This window comes from Apteryx mantelli, chromosome 2 (genome assembly GCF_036417845.1).
Source record: "Apteryx mantelli isolate bAptMan1 chromosome 2, bAptMan1.hap1, whole genome shotgun sequence".
NCBI lineage: Eukaryota > Metazoa > Chordata > Aves > Apterygiformes > Apterygidae > Apteryx > Apteryx mantelli.
In genome coordinates this window covers 163,552,011-163,576,396 of record NC_089979.1, presented here as the reverse complement: position 1 = coordinate 163,576,396, position 24,386 = coordinate 163,552,011, and the positions used below count along the sequence as shown (strand labels likewise).

The window sequence follows — 24,386 nt, the reverse complement described above, 5'->3', positions numbered from 1 at the left end:
TTTTTTAAATGTCTGGATTTTGTAAATGTGTTCTTGGCAAACACAAGGGTGTCATGGGAACCATAACTGCTTTATAAATAAAGTGTTCCACTTTTGGATAGTACAACTGACTTGCAGTGAAACTATAGATTTTAGAAAACTGAGCATACAGTCTGTGAATCACAACATCCAAATAAAGTTCCTGATTCAGCCTGACATCAAAAGTAAGACCCTTCTCAGAAAACACTCTTACACTATGAATCTCAAAGCTATTTTTACTGCATAACTTTAGATTTATGTAGACTCCTACCATTACAAAAATTTTCTAAAATGACAGTTTTTACTCTTTCCTTCCAGATGCAAAATGTCACAGGATGCAAGCCATACTAACTTATTTGTTTAGGTATGAAATTTAAGAAACATAAACAAAACAAGTACAAAACTAATGAAAAACGTTCATAAATGTGTTTATAATCAATCTTTTGCATGCATGTAGAAGTTTCATTGCAGAGTTTATAGCTCAAAGACTGTGGCACTGGGCATGAAAAGCAAGTGACCGCAGACAAAAATAAAGCAAAAAGTGAAAACAAAAAGGCATTCTTCTTTCAAACCAAACAAATGCATTTTGTTGCATATTATTCAAATTCAGTGGCGAAAGTGAAACATTAAGCTTACATTAATTTTTGAAGATCTGATCTATAGTGGTAGCAATTTGCGTGAACTCTTTTTTTTGCAGAATATACATCAACGGAAAAAGCCTGCTGTGATTGACAACAGTCATCAGCTACTGCCATGCTTAAGTATCTAAAGCGCACAAGGTCTGCAGAGGCAAGAGACAATCTGAATTGTTTGTTGAACACAACCAAGTAACTAAGATTGTAAGGGATTATTTAATACAGGTTTCTATATGTAAAAAGTATTAAATAAAATATGTCTAAATTAATAAAAAAAAAATCTTAGAACTACTATTGCTCCTGTGGCATCATACTGAAAGACAATTGCAAGCTGTTACATTTAGACATGTTCCAGTTATACTCCCAAGATGTCTACTGTCTATTTTTACAATATTCCTAGAAGGGATTCCATACAAATCCCAAGTCTGACGTCTGGTTTGGAAAATAGTACAAAGCCTTTTCTGGAGGTCCTGTAATCTATTCATGCCAGAAAGGGGTCATTTTCATTTCCCACATCTAAATATTGCAGCAAACCATGTGTGCATCATATTACAGGAGAATGAACATTATTCCAACATCATCAACTTCCAAAAGTTTCTTTATTCTTTCACAATTCAAAATACATAATTCAGAAAGCCCTATTTTTTGTTTGCCTACAGCCTCCCTCTGAAAGTACAAAACCCAAACGCATTTCTGAGCAAGCACTCAGCCAGCTTTCCCCTCTCTAGCTTCTACTTGTTTTTCCTGCATCAGTTCTTCTTCCTTCTTCTTGTGAAGCTTTAGAAGATATTCGTCAGGTTCAATTCCCGCTTCCCTTAATTCTGACATGACTTTCTCCAAGCGGTGCAATGTACGAGCACTTTGCACTTTTCGAGTAGTGATATACAATGTAAATTCCTTGAAACCCATCAGTTTACAGGTGTCCACATCACAGATATTTTTAACATCTTTGGTTTTGTCCACCTGGGGAAAGAAAACCAAACCTGACATTTTTTCCAGGTCTTCAATATTTACTTGGAACTCAGTCAGCTGGTGACTGAAGCCTACGGGATCATTGGGCACCACAAAAGCCCCCAGTACCAAGGGCTCTGTGGTTGTTCGGCTCCGTCTGGCAAGAATCACCTTGTAGAGGTGGGATGGCACAGCTACATCATCCTTTCCAATTACCTAGGGAAAGAAAAGTTCTGTAACAGATACAGATCTCACCAGTCGTGTGTGTTGGGAGGGGAGCTAGACTAATCCTACTATCTCTAAAATGGAGTCACAGCATGTAACTACACATCAAAATCATGTGCAATGCATCAGACCACAAGCCGAGACAGAAACACGTCTCCTTGCAGCTCCTTATATAGCTGCTGGGGACTGAGCTAGTTGTTCGATAGCCAAATCTCTCTCAACTAGGAAGAGCAGGGCAGAGTGCAGAGGAGTAAACTGCAGGGTTGTTTGGCCACTGTCAATAGGAGACTTTCCCAGAAGGCTCTGCACCTTTCTCCCATGACACAACTAACTTTTCATCTGACTGTTAAAAGCAATGATGCAGACAAAAGGTCAAAAGATTAGTCAGTAATTGCCTAAATATCTGTAAAGATCTGGGAAAAATTACTAAGAAAGTAGTAAGAGTAAATTCGACTTAAATTTCTCAAGCAGAGGAAAACCAGAGTAACTTCAGTTGCAGTTGAAACTTAGCTGGAACCAAATCTGAAAAACATATTTGGAAACGGGGATTCAGCCAAGACCCCAGTTCCCTAATCCTCTGGTGCAGATCTGTAAACATAGCTGACATGAAGGGATGGTAGAGTCCTTGTCGTACCGCATCACATTAACACTTTGAAAGCTGTTTTCAGTAACAGTGTCTCTACATTTTACTTTAAATCCTTGATTTGACAGTTCCAAATCAGATACTTTCAACAGCCATTTTAAAAATCAATTCTAACTTACCTTCTGTCAATTATTTTTTGAGCCTTTATTATCCATGTACATAGTGTATTTAAAAGGTATACTACTTAAGTAAGCATTTTTATGAGGGGACCCAGATATAAAAGAAGTACATTTAGTGGCACTTAGTATCTTGAAGGAGGGAAGTTGATCCAAAGAAAAGGCATAATTTGATGTATGTATTTATTCCACATATTCATTATAATTCAGCTTAAGAGCTTGCGTATGTTGGGTTTCCTGCTGCGTCACTCAGACTGGGATCCCAGTCTGGAAGCACTAGGAGGGGATGACCAGGACCCTGAATTCATTTAAAGCTTGTAATAAGCTCACACACACATGTATATAGCAGACACCCCATCCTGTGTCAAGAATTAATCTGAGGGAATATTCCATTTTATGATGAATACTGTAATTTTTCCCCTGTCAGTATTTAAATAAATGATGCTCATGCATGCATTTTATTAAGCTTTTTTTGCTGCAATAGTATTGAGCTTATCTGCTGTGTTGACAAAGTACAACAGGCTCACACACAGAAAACTTGAGTTGTGCTTAACCCTTCTGTATAACTACCTTTTCTAAAATTGTACTTTTATTCTAATGGCAACAGAAGAAAAAGATGCAGATGCTTTACAAGAGCTACACAGCGATCTTGTTTTATACATAAAATCCAGTATTTGACTATTACATCCAGCGTGTGTAATACCTGCAAAAGCAATGACTGCTTGTTTTGATTTTTGACAGCTTTTGTTAGATAGCTGCTTTCTCTGAAACGGTATTTTAACTGCATCTATTTCACTGCCACAACTGATCAAATTAATTACAAGTATTTTACAAACTAATCTGGTATATCAGTTCAGACATGCTTTGTCCGGTCATATATTCTGTATAACTCAATCATAGAGGAAACGTTTCCTATGCATGCTTTATTTTGGAGAGTATTCAGCACTTCTGCAAAAGGTAATGCATTTTTAAAACCAGACTTTGCCTGCGGCTACTGAACCAAGGTTCACTTTGTCTATTCCCAATAGTTAACTCACTTCAGTTATGAATTCTTATAGCGCTCACAGTTCTTTAGGCCTGACTGCTTAGATCTAAACCAAAAAAAGTGCCTTTAGGAGAAAAGGAAACGTCCAATAAAGAAGCGAAACATTTGCTCTTAGACTTGTTTACTCTGATACCAAAACCAGAGTATTCTCCTCCCCTTCCCTAAACCAGACTATTTAACAGCACCACTGTATCACCTTGCTGTGGTTTATACCTCTCTACAAAAGTGATCTTGCTTGTGCCACCAACCTTCTCCCCAATAAAGCCCTGCCTAGACGTATAACGATCACTGAAACGAAACAGGCAAGTAGTTCCCTAAATAAGTGCTGTATGTTAAAGCTACTTTCCCTTTCAGCAAGGACAGATGTCTTGATAGGGAAATTAGAGCTCCTGAGTGTCAAAGTACTTTGCATTTAGCATTCAGCGTAGGTGAAACCAGAGTTACAGCTCCCGGGGATCAGGAGCATAAATAATCAAAACTGACTGATGTACAGGTAATTTTAAAATATACTGAAAACTACACATCAATCCGCTGCTATATCTAGCGGCTTAAAACTGAATTATAAAGTGAAGGGTGCTGGAGTTTAACCTTGTTGAGATGGCTGGCGCTCAAACCAGGAAGGACATGCCATGTTTTGGGGTGAGCGGGAGGGAACCAAGAAGCACGAAAAGCCCTGGGGCAGGAAGTGGGGAGTTCAGATTTCCGTATTTGCCCAAGCACAGGTGGTGGGTGATACGGTTGAAGGCCGGAGGTTGTAGTTCCTTTCCTCCCCTTGGAGAACGGCACTTACAGAGCATGTGCCGCGATCCCAGCTACCGAGCGCCGCGCACTGCCAAGGCAGAACAGAGCAGAAAGAGCCTGCGCGTGGCTGCAGGGCACCTTGAAGCTGCTCTAGCCCCTCAAGAGAGGCTGGTAGCGAGCCTAAATCCTGTTCGTGAGGTTTCCCAGGGCTCACAAGCTCCTTACCTGCAGCATTCCTGTGTAATGTCCCATCCTTCCTTTTCCAGGCCTCTTCACATACTTTTTTCCCCCACTTTAAAAACATACATACATCCTCGGACCTCCTTACCTCTGCCCCCACCCCTCCTCAACACCTCCCACACGCGTACACATACCAGCATCCTGTCTTTCATATAAAAGACGAGAGGAAGGGTGAACATGCAGATGGAGCTGCTACAAGTAGCTCCAATTAGGGGCTCTATGGCATATGTAAAACAAACAGGTGAATGCATGTTGAGTGAGCTAGCAGAGGGAGCCGGGGATTGAGTCTGAGGACTGAGTGGGCGGATAGAAAGGCTGGGGAATGAATAGAGCTCTACGCAGAATAGTTAGGTATGAAATGGAAACGCTAAATGCCTGGAGTGGGCGTTAAGGGAAAACAGACCCTATGCTTATGTAATATTATGCAAATATATATATATTCTATGCAAAGTAATGCATTTATGCATAGTATATGCTCCCATGAAGGAAAGAACGAAAGACAGAGAGGGCTGCTTCAAAAAGAAGGAAGGGTTGTTTTTTTGAGAAATGAAATTCTAAGTACAACTCAACGCTATGCAGGTAATGGCCATACACGTAATTTATGCACTTCAATTCCATGTAAGCTTTCTTTTGAGGATTTAAACAAAATTTAAATAGTGCACAGGCTTTATACCAGTCCTCTGAATAGCACTAAACTACTTCTGCAATTACTTTACTGAGTTCTAATACTGTTAAAGTGATTAAAACAAGTTTTGGCCTGCCAAAATGGTCAGAGTCCACAATAGTGTTCTTCCCTTACACAAAAGCAGGCATAAAAACTCTGTCCCTGAGCTCATTCTGCTGGAGGAGAATACCATGAGCGGAGATTAAAGGAGAAAAAAAAGAGGGTGTCCTAACAGAATAAACATGAGCGACAAAGCTTATATACTCCTCTTCTGCAGTTTAGAGCTGATGCAAACCACGCACAGGCTGCATCACCAAAAATTTATGCAACCAGGGTGATCCAATGATTACTGTTAAAAAGAAATGTAGTCCTTGAACAAGCCATAGCGCTTCCATCATCATACACACTAACATACCACGACTGCTTTTCGATGGGAGTAGATACAGAAGGTGCTGATGAACGCTCCCGCATCACTGCCCTGCACAGCCAGCTCAACAGCCGGGAGAAGTAGTAAAGCACGAAGTGAAGTTAGCAACAGAAGCACTAGGCAGGAAAAACTCAACAGTTCATTTCCTATTGCCACCTAGAGGATTTTCCTACCTAACTACAGCAATTGGGATCACTCCTCTGATCTGCACCATCCCATTTATCTCCATGCATGCCAAACAGAGGCAGAGAGCGTATGCCCCTATCGTAACAGAACAGAAAGCAGGTCAAGATCATCAGCGGACAGATGTTGACTTTGATTTGTGCTAGTCTATGCACAGGCAGAGGATGATCTTTCAACAGTCAGTGCCTGCAACGGCTATCTGTCCCGGATGGAGAGCAACAGTTTTTAGTAGTATCTACGACTCAAACCACAGAGCCAGTACAAGCCAGAAAACACAGCACTGGTTTACTGACAATCATTGCTATCCCAGATGCTTTCACCCACGTTGGGGACAGGACACCAGGTACGTTTTTGCCTTGCCCTTTGAAAGTTTCCATTTTTCTATTCCTATAAAATTTTATTTAAAAAGCCTTTCACATTTTCAACAGCCTCGAAAGCAAAAATATGCACTCAATCTAAAAGCTTTCTTTTTATAGCATTAAAAATATTCCTCCCTATTTGTAATATCAGTGTGAAATTTCAAATATTTCTCTTTTGCTGTCAGTATTAGTTCAGCATAAAAATATTCATGCCCTAACACTTCGGAGTTTCCTATTCCATTTACTTTTGCTTTGCTCTTGTTTTGTTCAGTGAGCTGGCACTGGTTGAAGCACTAGGACCGAACTTGTGTTATCTAATACTGCAACATTACAATAATGTCATTTTCAGCATAGTGTTCTTTTTGTTTTTCTTTTAAGCATTGACATTGATACACAATACTTGTATTCCACAAGTGTGTATAAATTTGTTACCCCTCGATGTCCAATTAAACATGGACAGCAGTCATGACTATGGGCCACTAAAATGCATGCAATTCTTGACATTTGGAGATGTTTACCTATTGCTAAAACAATAAATGTGTTGGTAAGCAGTTCTACAAACTTAAGAGCTCACAGGCACAGATAAAGATAAGGGCAGAAGGAACAAGATTTGTTAAAACAGAGAGAACTCAGTGAGCTTTGATAAATTTGGTCTCACAGCTAAGTCACCGAATTGGGATTTTTCTAACATCCTGATCCCTGCATGATTTTGGCCAAATCCTATAAATGTTCCTATTTGAAATTTTTCAAATTGGAGAAAGAATGAATTTGATAATACTTGTGAAGAGCTGAGATATTAAAATAAAGATAGTTGCTAAGGGCACCTTGGGTAATTTTAAGCATAGTACATTACTCCCATGAAGGTGACATTAGTTAATCAGATAAAAAGAAAGAGGGGGCAAAGCTGTCCCTAAAAATCACAGTTTGCAGGTTAAGGGAAAGAAAACTCCATTCTTCACAAACAGGACAAAGGCAATATATTAAGTGTAACCGTAGAACACCCAAGAGATTATTGGAAGCAAAACAGAATTGTTAGTCTTATTAAAAATTTTAAAACATAACTTTATCATGTTTTAATTTCATACTGACTTTTATACTTTTATAAGAAAGCTAATTCCTTCTGAAAGGGTAGAATAATTTCTAAAAGAAAGGTGTTCTGAATCTAATAGTAAGATTTTGCCACCTAGCGACTAGAAAATGAAAACCAACCCTGAAGAGAATTAGCAGAAGGGACTAGTCTTTCATCAGTGAGCGGCAGCTCAGGACTGGCAGTTATCTGAGATTCTTGTAGAATGTGGTAAACAGAAATCGTATTCAATCACGACTTAACTGCCAGCACACACTGAAGAGTCCCCGCATCAAAGAGTACCAACAAATGCATTAAAATGATAGCTCCAGAAATTCCCTCTGCACTCTAGTAACCCCTTCTTCCCTACCTCTCCCTCTCTCTAATAACCAGAGGTTAAGATAAAGGTACGCTGGAAATCAGAATTGCCTAAGAACAAGTGTACATGCAATTCTGCACATTTGGTAGGTAACAACACTTCCACCTACATCTGGCAATAACAAAATTAAGAGTTCTGTCGTATTTCTTGAGGTACAGACTTTGGGCACGGCACGCCCGTCACCCAGAATAAGACGGTAGCCCTCTCGGCAGGCACTTGTTTTAACTGTTTTAATTCCAGGTGTGATCTGGCCCCAAAGATGTTATGCTTTAGATAAGATCATTCCTGCTAATATGACCCCACGTTTGACAACAGAGGGCTTTATTATAATGTGATACTAAATTCTGAATAGAAACAGACTTTCTGGCAGCATAAAAAGTTCCCTTTGCTATCAGTGTTTTTTCCTTGTACTTGATTGCTGTGACAGCATTAACTGCCTTCACTCCAATCCCTTCTGGGTTTGTGACAGGCAGCACTAATTCTGTTAACACAGTTTTGACCTGAGATTTGAGAGAATTCTATCAGATGGCATTGAGAAGAACTGAGGGGTGTGAAGGCAGTCCTTGAAATACAGCAAATACTACAAATACAAACCAAATTAACAAACTGTTATAAAATTGCACAGCTCAACACTCCAAATGCAAATGTATGTATTTCAGTTAAGATTTAAGTTGTTATGGCTGGTCTGATTGCTGTTGCCAAGTCATTTGGCAATCCTAAAAAAGGAGAATAAATAAATAAGATGGTGAAAAAGGTGTCCCTGAAAACACTGTTATGGCATTAAGAGACAGAAACTTGTTATTTATTTTTTTTTAAGATAAAGAGAATGTGTATATGCATTACAATGTCCTGTTTATGTGATCACAGACTCTTTCTTTCACAGAATCCATTTAGGTTACTTACCACTGAATCCAATACAGCCACTATCACCACTCTTCCTATAATAAAAGAACCCTCAGGACGGGTGCAGTGCTAAATAAAAGCAACCCCATAAATCTATCCTGCACCTTTGGTGTCCCTTCTCCTCCAATCTTAACCCCGGATCTATTATTTTCATTTGTACATCATGTCTAAATTTAGGGCTGACAAAAGCTCTAGTCGGTTATACCAGCTGATCTAAGACCTAGCTTTTTGAAAATAAGTTTTATGGGACACGTAAAATGGACCTGCATCCATTACTGTCTGTGCAGCCTTGAGCCCATTTGGGGAGGTCAAATAGTAACTGCCCTCAAGTTTATTTTCTCTTTTACCATGGATTTCTTCCCCCTATAGTATCTTAGCTAAGACAGAATCTCCACTAAGTTTGAAAGTTGACTGGGGAAACCGTAAAGCACCACCATATATTTGAGAGGTGCAATTTGCTTTCCAGGGACTTATTTACCTCAGATACAGGATGACAAATAAGTATCTCTTCTGGGATAGTTATTCTGCATCTCTGGCCCAACCTGGGAAAGTACAGTCATTCCATTTTGAAAATTAAACAACGGACGCGATGCCAGTACGACCTCAGTATATCACTAAAGAGTAAAGAAAAATGTCTTCTTCAAACAGTAAACAAAGTGGTATCTAAACTGTATTTTCTTTTGACAGCCACAGCTGATCCTTCTTAAATTAAGATTTAGTACAGTGACAGCAGGAATAGGAGGGTGAAGAGTTGAGCATAATGCAGTAAAATCACTGCAAAACTTTGTATTTCAAACTCAAAATCTGCTGACAGAGGAAAAAAATCACGGAAGTGACAGTAATGTACAAAACAAGACAATGTTACTTTGATTTGAACCGGACAGAGATGAAAAACCTGCATCTGCCTCTCCAATGACACAGAACAGATTTTTCCTGTTGGCATTCTATTTTACATATATTCTCGAAATGTATTTTTCAGATACCAAGCACAGTCATCAATCCAGCCTTTGCAATAAAAGCCTCCGCTGGAGACAGATGAAATGACAGACCCTATCTGAGGATACAGCAAGTTCAGCCAATAGATAGAACAGCACTGGCATCCAAGGAGTTCAAGGTTAATTCCCTTTCTGGAATTAAACAACAAATGGTACCAGAGTCCAAGCAGGAACTGGGAACAATGCCATGACCGATGCTCTGTTTTTCCTCTATAGTGATCTAAAAATAACCTTTTTGGATGTCTAATGAGAAAAACACCAGCCTGTAAAGCCATGGATACATATTTCACCGCTCATTTAGGCAAAAACAAGGAAACAAAGGTTGAAGAGAGGATCTGAAACAACTCAGTGCAGACACACTCATTGTAGTGTTTCTGCGTTTTCTTTTTCACAGTTCTCTCTTGGAGGAGAAGAAAAACATTAAAAAAGAGCTTAGCCGTAACAGTTACGTTGCCAGATTATAGGTTGCGAGTTTCAGCACTTTGGTGTATACTGCAGCACTTCTCCTTAAACAGCAGATAAAAAGAAAAAGGACACTTTCCCACATCAGCTTCATAAGCCCAAACAATGAAGACTAAAAGCCTTTCATTTCTAAGCCATTTGTCTGAATCTAAGTGTTCACACCTGAAAGACAGCTAAGACTTATCTTCCATTCTCGTCTAGCTGCAAACTCAAAATTCTTGGTTTAGGGGCAGAATCCCAGTCCGAAGTCAAAGGCAATGACTGCAATTGCATCTGAGTTATCTGTTTGCAAAAGAACTTCTACCCAGCGCGTTGACAGAGTATGTCCCCTCTTCTAGGAGTATGTGTTGGTGTAGGAAAAAAAAAACAACCAAACAAAAAAGCCCTCCACTTTGAAGTCTCTCTCCCCAAAGGACAACTTCAACTGCAAGCAAAAGAACTTAGGCTATAAACAGATTTTGAAATAACAAAGCACTTCTCAGTCTGTATTTATTTACACTTAGGAGTGTATGTACACTTAGGAGTGTTGTATAAGTTAAAGAGAAAACACTTTTTTTTTCAACTCTGTTTTTCCCACTGGTAGCCAGCATTATCTGTTCCTAAATTCATGACCACAAGCTTAAATACAAATCCATCTATGTAACAAATCCCACTCTAGGAAAGCTGACTAAGAAGGGTTTATGAATGTTGCCAAAGGATGAAATGAAAACACGAATACCATCGTTTCATTGTTTTCAGTCCCACACTGAACTTCGCTTCACAGTTTCTATCAAGACCAAACCTGATAGTAGGTTTATGAAAGACCAGAGTTGTCATCAAACCCAAAGATGACGAAGACGTCTTGGCAACAGACAAGAACAGAACGATATGATAATCAAAGCAGCATGTACATTTTGTGCCACTATTATTCCATCGCTGTTTGCTGCTATCAAGTTACTTAGAATAAAGGCAGTAAGACGCAGTGCCTGCTCTTATTTTTACCTATAGAATACTAAAATTTATGTTTCAGAACCAAAGCATAGAACCACAATCATTTTTTTTAAAAAGTAATGTTTCTTTTGTAAGTAAACACTTTTTCTAGAGACAAAAACTAAAAAAGGATGACCAAGACTAAAGTGAAGCAGCTGGTAGACTGCACAATTCAATTGCTTGCTGGAAAACTATTTTCAGCTATAAAATGCTCAAGTCAGCTCTCACGATTTTTAATTCTTTGCAATGTAAGATTAATATTTTTTTAATCCCTTAAAAATGTAAGTGTAATGCCCTGACAACTACAAGGCAACAAATTCCAGCAGGCTAGGCGCAAGCCTGGAGAGCTCTTACGGCACCGTTCTGGGCGACCGTAAGCCAAACGTTCAGATCGATGCTGTTGAAAGGGAACATTCGCCTCCTGTTCCCAGCTATGCGCTTTTGCCACCTATCTCAAGCTGTCACCGGTAAGCGCTGGGCTCCTTCGCACGCTGCTTTATCTTCCTAAGGCAGTAGAAAACAAGCCCAGTAAACAAACAAAAAGTCCAGTATGGATGGTTTTCTATCGCATTAGTTAATTAAGCAGCTTATGGAAGGATTTGACAGTCACCAGCACTGGTATGCAAGGGAAAGGACTGGAAAGTACCGTGCGCGGCAGGGAAGCTGGACCTCTCCCTTTGGGTGGCAAGGAGCCATAGCCAGCCTAAACGTAGCTTTGCCACTAACTTACTGCGTGACGCTGACCATATCACCTAACCACCGTCTATTTATCCCCCTGAAAATGAGAACAGTCATCACCCTCCTCACAAGGAGGTGTTGATAACTGAAGTTTGGAACTGCCACTGAACGTTAAAAAGATAAATTATTATTACTGTACTTTCATGTGCATAACATATGACTGTCTGGAAAGAAACAAAAAAACCCCGCCCACAAATCTGCAATTCCACCAGAGTGCAGGTTATAGACATGTGTGGGTGATATAAGGGACAATTTTTAAAGAAGTAAAAAGGTAAAAGCAAGCAGGGAGAATTACACTCCATCACTATTGAGTTCCCAGCTTGATCTAACAGAAATCAATTGTACATTTATAATGGATAAGTAGTGCCTAAATCTTACTGCTAATCAAGCTAGGATTGAAAGCTGAACATCCCTCCCTTTACCGTCTCTCATATCCCTCTGAAACAGGGACTTGTTTATAGTGAACTCATTCATTGCTCCTCAGAGAACTAGCTAGACAACTGAATCGCTCCTGAGCTGAAGCTACAGGTTATCTAAGTACTTATTTTCAAAGAAAAATATGTTTTTTCTAGCTAGCAAGCTAGCTAGAAGGTGCAAAATATAGTATTTATTATTTGCATCATGCTAGTTAGCATCTAGCAACTGAAAACAGCAATAACATCTCATTACACTAGAGACAGAATGTTATAATCCCCCCCTTCAAAATTTTACAGAAATCTAAACACATGCTTGCAAAGAGTAATTCGGGACAAGCAAGATTAAGTTCATCTCTCAACTTGATAGCCTTTCCTGTTTGTCTGTCTGTCATTGATGACTTAGAGACTGTGCATGATCAATCCCAAAACTTCAGAGTATTTTAAGCATGTAACAAAAACAGGGGGCCAAAAGAAGGAGGGAAGAAGCAGTACCGCCGACGAGTAGTTACGCTGAATTCACCTAAACCCTACCAAGCTTGAAGGAAGTCTTTCAGTTGGCTTTGGCGTTCTTAGATGAGGCCTCAAAACTGAGATTTTAAGCGATGCATATGGGATTTCAGCAAACTGCTTTTAAATTTAATGGAGCACTGGCATTCAAATCCCCTACACAGCTTTGAGAATTCCACACTATCTTTGTAGTGCAGTCACTCTAAAATATATCAATAAATGATTGAACGGATGCGCACACATCAGCAAAACCCACTAGCTCTCTATTTAGATGCTGTCATGCATTACAGAAGTCAGAGTACAGTTTTACTACAGATTGCGAGAAGACATTTAATAGACCTCTCTGTAAATAAAATATTCTAAAATGTACTTTTTAATGTTGTAGGCAAGATACAGTATCTCTAATGAACTAGACTTTTGCTCTGATACTTTGCATTTAACAGGAATTTTAACTTTGTTTTTTCAAGCTACAATGAAATGAGCTATTTTCTTACATTTTAAATAAAGAATTAACAACACTTAACACTGCACTGTTAATCCAACAACATAGGTACATACCTGATAGGTAACTCTCTTCTTTCCATCACCACCTGTTTCAGGCAAGGTCAGAGGTCCAGAAACAACCCAAACATCCTCAAATCTCTCTGTCAATTCCCGACAGTACATTTCCATTCTGAAAAGATATTTGTCAGATTGGGTAAAGCCAGCTAGGAAAGCTTAACAATCTCAGAAACATAATATGAAGGACAAGATGAACTACTGACAGTTTTGGGGCATTTTTCCAAACTCTCAGGACTGACACATATCCAAGACGGTAAAATGCAGGCATAAGTCATACTTCCCACTCGCTCCAGGTTCACTTATTTGCAAATAGGCATGTGTTAGCCATGCACATTTGAAAAGAGTTTTCTGTAGTTTTACCACATTCCCTGAAAATCCAAATTCTGTCCTTACTCCCACTTGACACTAGGAAGAGTGCTAAGGTCGCTTGGGATCAGTAAAGAAGATACTCCTTTTAAACAGCAGGCTGTGTTCCCCTCGGTTTCTAAGGTTCCATGATACCACTTCCCCCCCACCCTCCCTGAGGAATCAAAGTCCTGCAACACAGACAATTCTGCAACCATATGTTTTCTAAAACTCAACTCTTTTAGTAGCTCAAAGAACTCAGGAGAGGTGCTACACGCATCAGTGCCATTCCCAGTAAGGCTACTTATTGCTCTTTTATATAAAGCTGATTAAGCATTAAGTAATAAAAACAGAAATCTTAAAATTATTGTTTTTAAAAAAAACTAATTAATTCAGTTTACAGCATAAAATATTTATCCAAATAAACAGGTTTCTGGATCACACTTATTTTACATAAAATGAAAGATTATAGCCTCTCTTTGATGTAGTATCTCAAATGTTATAGAAATATGATAAAGTGAGTACCTACTGGAATTTTACTAAAGACAGAATTCTATTTCTCTTGAAGGGGCCAAGTTACATGAGACAAATGAATCCAGCTAATCTGGCTGCTTCTGAAAGGGAAGGATTTCACCACCTTCTCCCTCCTCCCTGTTCCTCATACATCTCAGCTGGGCCCCCTTTGGTGCTCTTCGCCTGTCTATAACCCTGGACAAAAATGGTCTTTTTTTTTTTTTTCCTCTGTGCTGAGTTAGTGAGTTGAATCAGCTCACACAAGTCAGAATCAGCAAGAATGAGACCTTCCTCTTTTGATGACACTGAGCTGTCAAAAAGGCTCAAGCAATCTTGTACATTTTCACCCTAATATAATGTCTAATACAGTATCTAACAGCTTTCTATGTCTGAAAGACGCTGTTGCACTCTCCCCTTTCCTACCGCTCCCCTTGCCTGCCCCAGCTGAACACTCCGATTCCATCTTCCATCCTGGCTCTAGCACGCATCTCACCGGTTGATCCAATTTTCTAATCTGGCAGAAACATAACCAAGCAAAACAAAAAGTGAGCAATTTAACTGTGTTAAACAGAATCAGCACACCATACAGTCAGAGAAGTGTCAGAGCTGGCACATAGAAAGCAGGAGAAATACACGGCTGCAGTGGGGACAGGGCATCGGAGGCTAGGAGGAAGGCTTAGCAACAGCCTAATTTGTGGGGTTGATGGTGCCTGCTGAAATTTTCAAATTCTCCCTGTGAAGAGGAGATCCTGTTAGGATTAGGCAGAGATCCTGTTCAAAAGAAATAAAGAGGGTTTCCAACCCTAAATTGGCACATATGCCTAGCTTTGGTATAAGGAAATGTTATGCTCCAATGCTTGAGGTGTTAAAACGATACAAAAATCTCTGAAAATGTTACAGCATTTTATTTACCTACAAAATAGTATAACCTTACTGTATTCCTCACAATTTTATATGCATTCTTGTAAAACTGGAAAGCAGCGTGTAGTTGAGTGATGAGGCATTTTTGACAGACTTTTACTACAATACTGTACATAACTTTGTTAACCTTCCCTTGAGTGAACCTTGAAAAATTCATCATTTTCCCTCCCGCTTCCGAGTCTTAACATTCTTTAAGTCCTACGCAAGAAGCACAGGATGAATGCTAGTTTTATTAACAGCTTTTCTGCTCAGAGGAGGGAAGGAGTAAAAAGCCTGTATGAAGAGAATTAAAATGCATCTTCCAGTCACATCACCTCAAAGCTGAACCTGCCAGCATGCACAAGAGAAAAAGAACTCATCCAACTGCTACTTGGAAGCAAGGCACTCCAAGAAACACCTAAGACCTAAAGTAGTGATGATTCAGTGTGCAGCACTCAGATCTCCAATTAAAAAATTAACGTCCAAACACATAGATGTGAATACACTTGGGCTGGAAATGCTCTTTCGGGGAAGAGATGTTAAATCAAAACCTAACCTTCCTAGTTTCTACTGAACTCTCCCTACGGACAGAGACATTAATCCTGGTATTTACTCTACACAAACATCTTCTATAGCTTTACTGGATAAAGAACTGAAGTGGTCATGATATTGTTCTTGCACTGTGAGGAACGAGTTGCCTTTCATTTCAGAGAACGTTGCTATGATCTCTACAAGAAGCCTATAAAGTGCTTTAAAATACTTTGAGGTGAAGGTCCTTTATAAATACAGATTTTTGATTTACCCAACTGCCTGGTATTTTTCACTTAGGTCACTCAAACAATTTCTCACCTGTTCCAAAATCCAGCATTATTTTCATAATTCTGAGGCACAATATTAGAAAGATAAAATGTTTCAGCCATGGCTCTCTGCATAAAGAAAGAAAATAATATCATTTCATTGAAACGTTCTCTATAAAGATGAGCTACAAACACATTTTTGAAGTTTTTGGATCAGAATCTTGCTATCTCCATAGCAAAACATTCTCAACATAGAATGTCAGGTAATATCTAGGTCAGAACATCTAAAAAATTATTTTGGAGTAAGAAGCGCAAAACTGAGGTGCAAACCTTGCAGACTGGATGTACTTTTGTTTGACAGAAACATAGCACAAGAATGTCCAATTCTAGAGCCAGAGAAATTACGATGCTACTGCAGTGTCAGTTTGGTAATGCATTTGGAAGCAACTAGCTTCCCCTTTTAGAAAGGGAAAGGCATTTTCACTCATGCTTTTAATGTACTGGACTAGCTAAGTGGCTAGCTTTTTCTTACAAGAAAAGGCTTTATTAAAAATATTCATCAGTATTTTACAATTTTACAGATATGTAAGCTGCAGGTGATGAAATGATTTATGACACCATAACCTTTAAACATCTACATACCTGCTTAATTTTATCTTTTTAAAAGTGGCATAAGCTTCCCTAAATTGAAGCTCATGTATCCCCAGATGTGAAGGGCCAGGGGCTAAATAACTATACATACTTAGGAAAAGATCAGAGAAAAAAATTCACAAGATCTTAACCTAGAATCTTGATAGGTTCTGTACCTGTCAACGTTTCTCAGATACTTCTTCTTTATGAAAGTGAAGGGCTGACAAAAGTACTTAGGATAATGTGCAGCCACTACTTGCAGTCATTAAAGTGTGCAATACTTTAAGGTTTTATAATCCTGTATTTGAAAGGTTATATTATCACCCCATATTTCACCCTGCATCCAGAATCTCTCTGTGCAGGTAGCTCACCATGCCAAAATTCCCCAAACATCACAAATAAACAACCACAAAGACCCCTCCCAGTAGAAATAGTGACTGGTTCTTTCATCTATCGCATGCCACTGTGCTGTCAGTCTGTCCCACAGCATGCTATGCAGGGCAGAAATACAAATTCAAGCTGCTTCTTAATTGACAAATTGCCTGCATTAGGCACATTTCACAAGAGGACCCAATAAATCCAAGGCTGCTTTGTTAGTCAGCCAAGGCATTAGGGTATGCTTTTCTTACAGCTCAAATAAATGGCAGGTGAAGACATTTTATAGACTGAAAGAACTATGGCAAAAAAAAAGGTTCTAATTTACCTCATACACATTGCCAGAAAGGAAAAAGCCTTTTAAATCATTCAGTCAATCCCCTTGCCAATACAGAACAGTTCTTAACGGTATTTTTGCTCTGCCCAATCTAGCCTTAAACATTTCAGCACCTGCTGGCCAGAATGAAGTCATCTTCCCCATCTCACTTTACCTGGGCTTCCCAAGACGCTTTAGAGGTCTGGTTGGTGAAGGTTATCACCTTCATTTTACACACAGAGAATGTGACACACAAGAGGTTGAAGAGACTTGCTCAACACTATGCAGTGCAAGATATATTCAGCCTATCTCTGCTCGACAAGCTAACCTAGGCGTGATTTAATGAAGAGAGGTATATCACCAGAGGACGATTTACAGCATCTGATTTAAACACCTGAAGTAGACAGCGAGAGCATCCTACAGTGCACCATCATGAACAGACCTCGTAACTCGAGTCCAGGTCTGTGCTTCAACAATGAGACCATGTTTCATCTCAAAACAAAGAGCAAAAGGAACATTATACATCACTTTTACAGGTCTTTTTACCCTTTCCCATTGACAAATATAAATTAAGAAAAATTCCTACTGTTGAAAATTTGTTATCTCCTGCTGGCGCCATGTGTCCCCGTGACCAGCCGCTCCCAACGTAGTCTTCATTGGCAGCACTAAACATTAGAGGGATGTTAGGATCTGGTCTGAATTTACAGTGCCTTCGGTCTGCATTACCTGAGGAATAACACACTAAATTGTTATTGTTTACTGGTAACTTACTGATAACCTAACAGGGCTGTTGCAGCTGTGCCCACACAACAGGTCCATGCAGGCAGCAGGGAGAGGCACGGTGTGCAGCTGGAAAAGGGTGAAATCACTGGCTTAGAGCACCACCACTGACATCCAAGATTTTGTTCCAAATACCAGGACAGTTCACGGTGCTGAAGGCATATTGATTATTTTTTCTTTTTAAAATTCAGCATGTCATCTTAGGCATAATTTCACACATGCAATATATAGGACCATTACATATTCTTTCATTTAACTAATTATACAATTATATATTCTCCTTTCATTTCTCCATTCCATTTAATCAAGGCCTACACAAGCTAGAAAGAATTCCCTCGAACTTTGCACATAATATAAAATATTTCCTGTTGCAAGGGGCCATTTTCAATAATTAACTCTGTTAGCTGTTAGAATTATTCCTTCTTCTATAGATGACTGCGCATACACACACAAGCTTCATGCACTCAGCCTTTTTCGTTAAACCAGCATTAGTATTGAGCACATACGCACCCTACACTTCCTTATGCTCCATACTGAGAACAAAGTGCGATAGATGCTCTTCACTTGTCAGTTCTCTGCAGAATCCAGAATATCTAAGGACCACAAGGAGGAGGGGAAGAGATGGGAAGAGAACATGCATACGGATAATGCATCTCATGGAAATCGACATCCATAAGTAAGTTCCTCTTCCTCATTGACCATCTGTCCGTATGTCCATGGAGGCGACATCGAAACCGAGAGGTGGTCAGAGCATCTTTATGCAGTGCAGGTAAAAGGAAGGAACTCTCAGTTTACTTTTTTTTTTTTTGGTAAAGCACACGACATGATACTTCGTCTCTCAGGACTGATGCTTAGGAAGCAACACTGAAAAGTTTATCAATGTGCAAAACTAGAGATTAAAAAGAAAGGAATCTTAATGAATCTCAGTATTTAAGACAGTGTAATTTATCTATTGAACTTGAAAAATGGAAACTATATCCTCCTTTATTCTCTGTTCACTGCTTTGGTAAAAAAAATGGGTAATTTTTGTTGTAATCAGTTTTATACATCTCATTTGCACTTAAAACAGTTTTCTCTCCACTATGTTTCTGAAATATTCACATTTTTATTTATCATTAAAATACTTAGCTTTTTTAATATACCAAGCTTTTTTAATATACCACATGTTTTCAAAGAGCCAATACATAGAGGGCTTCTATGGCAAATACCCTGAGCTGCATTGTTCTGCCTCAAGTCTCAATTAGAGTAGCTATCAGACATAAATCAGGGCTGAATGCCTCAAGATGTTTAATTTCAACTTGCAGGTTAGTTGTATTTGATCATTTGGAAAACATTTTAACAACCTAGCTGTTAAAGCCCACTTGAAAGCAAGCTTGGAAATACTGCTTTCTTCTCAGATAGAAGTGAAATCAATTTTGCTGCTTAGGGGTTGGTTGTAAATATTTTCAGGATCATGCTTTTAATGTTGAAAGGTAATACAAAGACAGTGATTAAGATATATCTGAAGGGCTACTACCTTCATAAAACATTTTACAATTATACAGTTAGCTCCATTACAAATAATTTGCCTTATAAAAACTGAAATAACACTGTGAACTTAATTTACAGTGACTGTATACCACTCACTTTTCATTCAGCACTGAGAGCAAGAACTTCTGAGCCTCTGTCTTGCATAAAGAAGAGGGAAAGAATATTTGATAATACATATAAGACAATACAAGAGAACTGCATCAAAGTAGCAGCTGCAGCAAGTAGGTACGCTTTATCTAGCTTTGAACAGTTGTAACTGTTGATCCCTTTTACTCCGCTTTTATCTCAGAAACTCGTATTCATTTTTTTTTCTGTTCTGAGGAAACCCCTTCAAGATCTACAGATGAAAGAGACTGGCTACTGAAGGCTTTGACCCTGCAAGCATTCACACACGTACGACAGTACCTCAGCTAACATAAGTTGGCCCATAAAACTAAAGATAGTTCACGCTAGCTAAGGAAGCAAAAGTAATTTTATCCACTTGAGCAATGACATTGAACTTTGCAGGTCTAAATCAGGTAAGAGAAGTTTAATTTTAGGTTTTTTAACCTCCTCTCCATTCATATTTTTAAAAAGTAGGTTATGGTTCCCTTCTGCAACGTGACTTACAGTGTTTACTTTTACACAGCTATACAGGCATACCTCGGAGATATTGCAGGTTCGGTCCAGACCACCGCAACAAAGTGAATATCGCAATAAGGCGAGTCGCACAAATTTTTTGGTTTCCCAATGCATATAAAAATTATGTTTACACTATACTGTAGTCTATTAAGTGTGCAATAGGATTATGTCTAAAAAAACCAATGTACATACCTTAATTAAAAAATACTTTATTGCTAAAAAATGCTAACCATCATCTGAGCCTTCAGTGAGTCATAATCTTTTTGCTGATGGGGGGTCTTGCCGCGATGTTGATGGCTGCTGACTGATCAGCGTGGTGTTTGCTGAAGGTTGGGGTGGCTGTGGCAATTTCTTAAAATAAGACAGCAATGAAGTTTGCCACATCGATTGACCCTTCCTTTCACAAAGGACTTCTCTGTAGCATGAGATGCTGTTTGATAGCATTTTACCCACAATAGAACTTCTTCCAAAATTGGAGTCAATCCTCTCAAACCCTGCAGCTGTTTTATCAGCTAAGTTTCTGTAATATTCTAAATCTTTTGTTGTCATTTCAACAGTGTTCACAGCATCTTCACCAGGAGTAGATTCTATCTCAAGAAACCACTGTCTTTGCTCATCCATAAGAAGCAACTCCTCATCCGTTAGTTTTATCATGAGATTGCAGCAATTCAGTCACATCTTCAGGCTCCACTTCTAATTCTAGTTCTCCTGCTATTTCCACCACATCTGCAGTTACTTCCTCCACGGAAGTCTCGAACCCCTCCAAGTCATCCACGAGGGTTGGAATCAACTTCTTCCAAACCCCTGTTAACGTGGATATTTTGACATCTGTCCATGAATCACAAATGTTCTTAATGGTATCTAGAATGGTGAATCCTTTCCAGAAGGTTTTCAATTTACTTTGCCCAGATCCACCAGAGGAATCACTATCTATGGGAGCTATAGCCTTACAAAATGTATTTCTTAAATAATAAGATTTGAAAGTCGAAATTACTGCTTGATCCATGGGCTGCAGAATGGACATTGCGTTAGAAGGCATGAAAACAATTTTAATCTCATTGTACGTCTCCATCAGAGCTCTTGGGTGACCAGGTGCATTGTCAGTGAGCAATATTTGTCAGTAATATTTGGAAAGGAATCTATTTTTCTGAGCAATAGGTCTCAACAGTGGGCTTAAAATATTCAGTAAACCATGTTGTAAACAGATGTGCTGTCATCCAGGCTTTGTTGTTCCATTTACAGAGCACATACAGAGTAGATTTAGCATAATTCTTAAGGGCCCTAGGATTTTCGGAATGGTAAATGAGCATTGGCTTCAACTTAAAGTCACCAGCTGCATTAGCCCCTAACAAGAAAGGCAGCCTGTCCTTTGAAGCTTTGAAGCTCAGGCATTGACTTCTCCTCTCGAGCTATGAAAGTCCTAGATGGCATCTTCTTCCAACAGAAGACTGTTTCATCTACACTGAAAATCTGTTGTTTAGTATAGCCACCTTCATCAATTGTCTTAGCTAGATCTTCTGGATAACTTGCTGCAGCTTCTGCATCAGCATTTGCTGCTTCACCTTGCACTTTTATGTTATGGAGATGACTTCTTTCCTGAAACCTCATGAACCAACCTCTGCTAGCTTCAAACTTTTCTTCTGCAGCTTCCTCACCTCTCTCAGCCTTCATAGAATTGAAGGGAGTTAGGGCCTTGCTCTGAATGAGGCTTTGGCTTAAGGGAATGTTGTGGCTGGTTTGATCTTCTATCCAGACCACCAAAACTTTCTCCGTATCAGCAGTAAGGCTGTTTTGCTTTCTTATCATTTGTGTGTTCACTGGAGTAGCACGTTGAATTTCCTTCAAGAACTTCTCCTTTGCATTCACAGTTTGGCTGTTTGGCGCAAGAGGCCAAGCTTTAGGCCTGTCTCTGCTTTAGACATCCCTTCCTGACTAAGTTTCATCGTTTCTAGCTTTTAAGTGAGAGACATGCGACTCTTCCTTTCCCTTGAACTCTTAGAAGCCATTGTAGGGTTATTAACTGCCCTAATTTCAATATCGTTGTGTCTCAGGGAACAGGGAGGCCCGAGGAGAGGGAGAGAGATGGGGGAATGGCCAGTCGGTGGAACAGTCAGAACACATGCAATGTTTATCGATCAAGTGTGCCATCTAATACGGGCGTGGTTCGTGGCACCCCAAAACAATTACAATAGTAACGTCAAAGATCACTGATCATCACCAGAACAGATATAATAATCATGAAGTTTGAAATATTGCGAGAATTACTAAAACGTGACACAGAGACACGGAGTGAGCACATGCTGTTGGAAAAACGGCCTGACAGACTTGCTTGACACAGGGTTGCTACAAACCTTCAATTTGTAAAACAAAACCACCCCTCCCCCCCCCCAAAAAAACCATGCAATATCTGCGAAGTGCAATAAAGCAAGGTATGCCTGTACTAAGCTGGTGCTTTCAGACTGTTTTATAAATTCAGACAGAAATTTCTCATGGGAGGTAGCTCAAGTTCTTCTTCATCCCTCCCTTTCACATCCAACCATTGGGCCAAGCGCGTCTCGCAGGTTGCAGGATGGTGTATGTGCATATAGCTGACTAGTCCCCAAAATATAAAGAATACTGAAGAGGCCTGAATACCTACAATGGCAGGTCTCTCTTAAATCACTGCCAATGTCACCTTTAATACCGCCATGACACTGACATCCGCCCAGAGGCCTGCTGCCACCAGTGGGATCATGCATGGGTGGAAAAAAACATACCTAGAGAAAACTACAGGATTTTTCTGCCAGTCTGTCCCCGGGTCCATGGTCTGTGACCCGCAAAGCCCACGCTGGGTGCCATAAATATAAGTAAGTAAATGCCCACATACCTAGCGTCTTCTGCTTTGAAATATGCTCAATCACCCATCGAGGCACCCGCTTCGTTTGATCGTAGGACAGCGCATGGTTTGTGTAACACCTGGTCTCCGTCCCGGCTTCGGGGAACCCATACTTCTCCAGCAGAGGCTCCTCTACCGGCTCTAAGGCGAAAAATAAACAGGAAGCCACCCAAAGAGGAAACGGGGTGGTCAGAAACAAGACACACAAGTTGCTGTCATGCTTAAGACAAAAAAATTAAGAGAGTGCAAGCTCTCTTTTACCAAAAACAGCCGTACTTTACATCGTGCCTACACCCAAGGATGGGCTCTAGGCTAACTCGCTCACCCCGACGGCTGCACACATCCGCCCAGCACTTCCTAAGGGAGGGGAAAAACTAGCAGATATTTAGGGACAGACTCGCAAGTAAGGAGCAAAGGACCCAGGGATCAAAGCACACGCCAAAGGGCCCTTCAGAGAGCCCCGAAATCGCCCTCCTCCCCACAAACCTAGACACACGAGCACAAGTCCCACCACCACCGGGAAGGCTCGGGCTTTGCTCAGTGAATGAAACCATCACTCTGAATCCGTTTTTTTTTTTTCTTTTTAATTTGCGAGTAACCCTTTTCTCTCATGGGGGGGATATTCACATCCACCTCACTGACTCCTGTGCGCTCCAGCCGCTTGCTTCAGAGCAAACCACCTTTTTAGAGCCTCCCAGCGTTTTCCAGTGCTCCAAAATTTGTAAGACTTCGAGCTGCATATATATATATATAAATATATATAAATAAATAAATATATATATAAACAAACAAGCATATATATATATATATATATGCGGAATTGCCAGGTCGCGTAACGGCTGGCCGCAGGAACCGCCTTTCCTCAAAGTGCCCGGCGGGAGCGGCTACACCGATTTTACGGTTTCGGTTTTAATTCGATTGACAGCCCGGAAGGGCCAAGCCGCCGCCGCTCGCAGCCGCCGCCCGCCCGGCGACCTCCTCCGGCCTCCCCGCAGCGCGGGAAGCGGCCGCGCCGGGAGAGCGGGGCAGCCCCGTGCCGCCGCCGCCCCGCGCAGCGCAGCGCGCCCGCCCGCCTGCTCCCCGCGGCTCTTACCCTGCGGCGCGGCCGGCGCCGGCTCCGGCCGGCTCTGGCTGCGGAGAAGCCGCCACGCAGCCCAGCACGAGGCGGCGGCGCCCGCCGCGGCGCCGCAGACGAAGCCTCCCAGAAAGCGGCGGCGGCGGGGAAAGGCCGCCATGGCGGGGGGAGGGGGAAGGGGGGGGGAGGGGGGCCGCGCCCGCGCCGCAGCGCCCCCTGCCGGCCCCGCCGCCATGACGGGCCGCGCTGCCGCGGCGGGGGCAGACGGCAGGCGAATAACGAGCAAAAACGGTTTTTTTGTTGTTCCCCCCCCCCCCCCCAACGTCTGTGAAAAACCGAGATCAAAGGCGCGGGGCTGGCCCGCACCTCGGCGGCGTGGTGACCGC

General features: G+C 40.7%; 1 protein-coding gene across 1 annotated transcript; it reads right to left on the bottom strand.

Annotated features, from left to right (window-relative positions):
• Positions 1-1,233: 1,233 nt before the first annotated feature.
• Positions 1,234-24,168, bottom strand: EXOG (exo/endonuclease G). Its single transcript, XM_067291976.1, has 6 exons — positions 24,019-24,168; positions 22,917-23,066; positions 17,706-17,845; positions 15,851-15,927; positions 13,241-13,355; positions 1,234-1,820 (listed from the first exon to the last, which is right to left on the bottom strand). Exons 1-6 carry the CDS (start codon positions 24,158-24,160, stop codon positions 1,359-1,361), a joined length of 1,086 nt encoding a protein of 361 aa, XP_067148077.1. The 5' UTR covers positions 24,161-24,168; the 3' UTR covers positions 1,234-1,358.
• Positions 24,169-24,386: the final 218 nt, after the last annotated feature.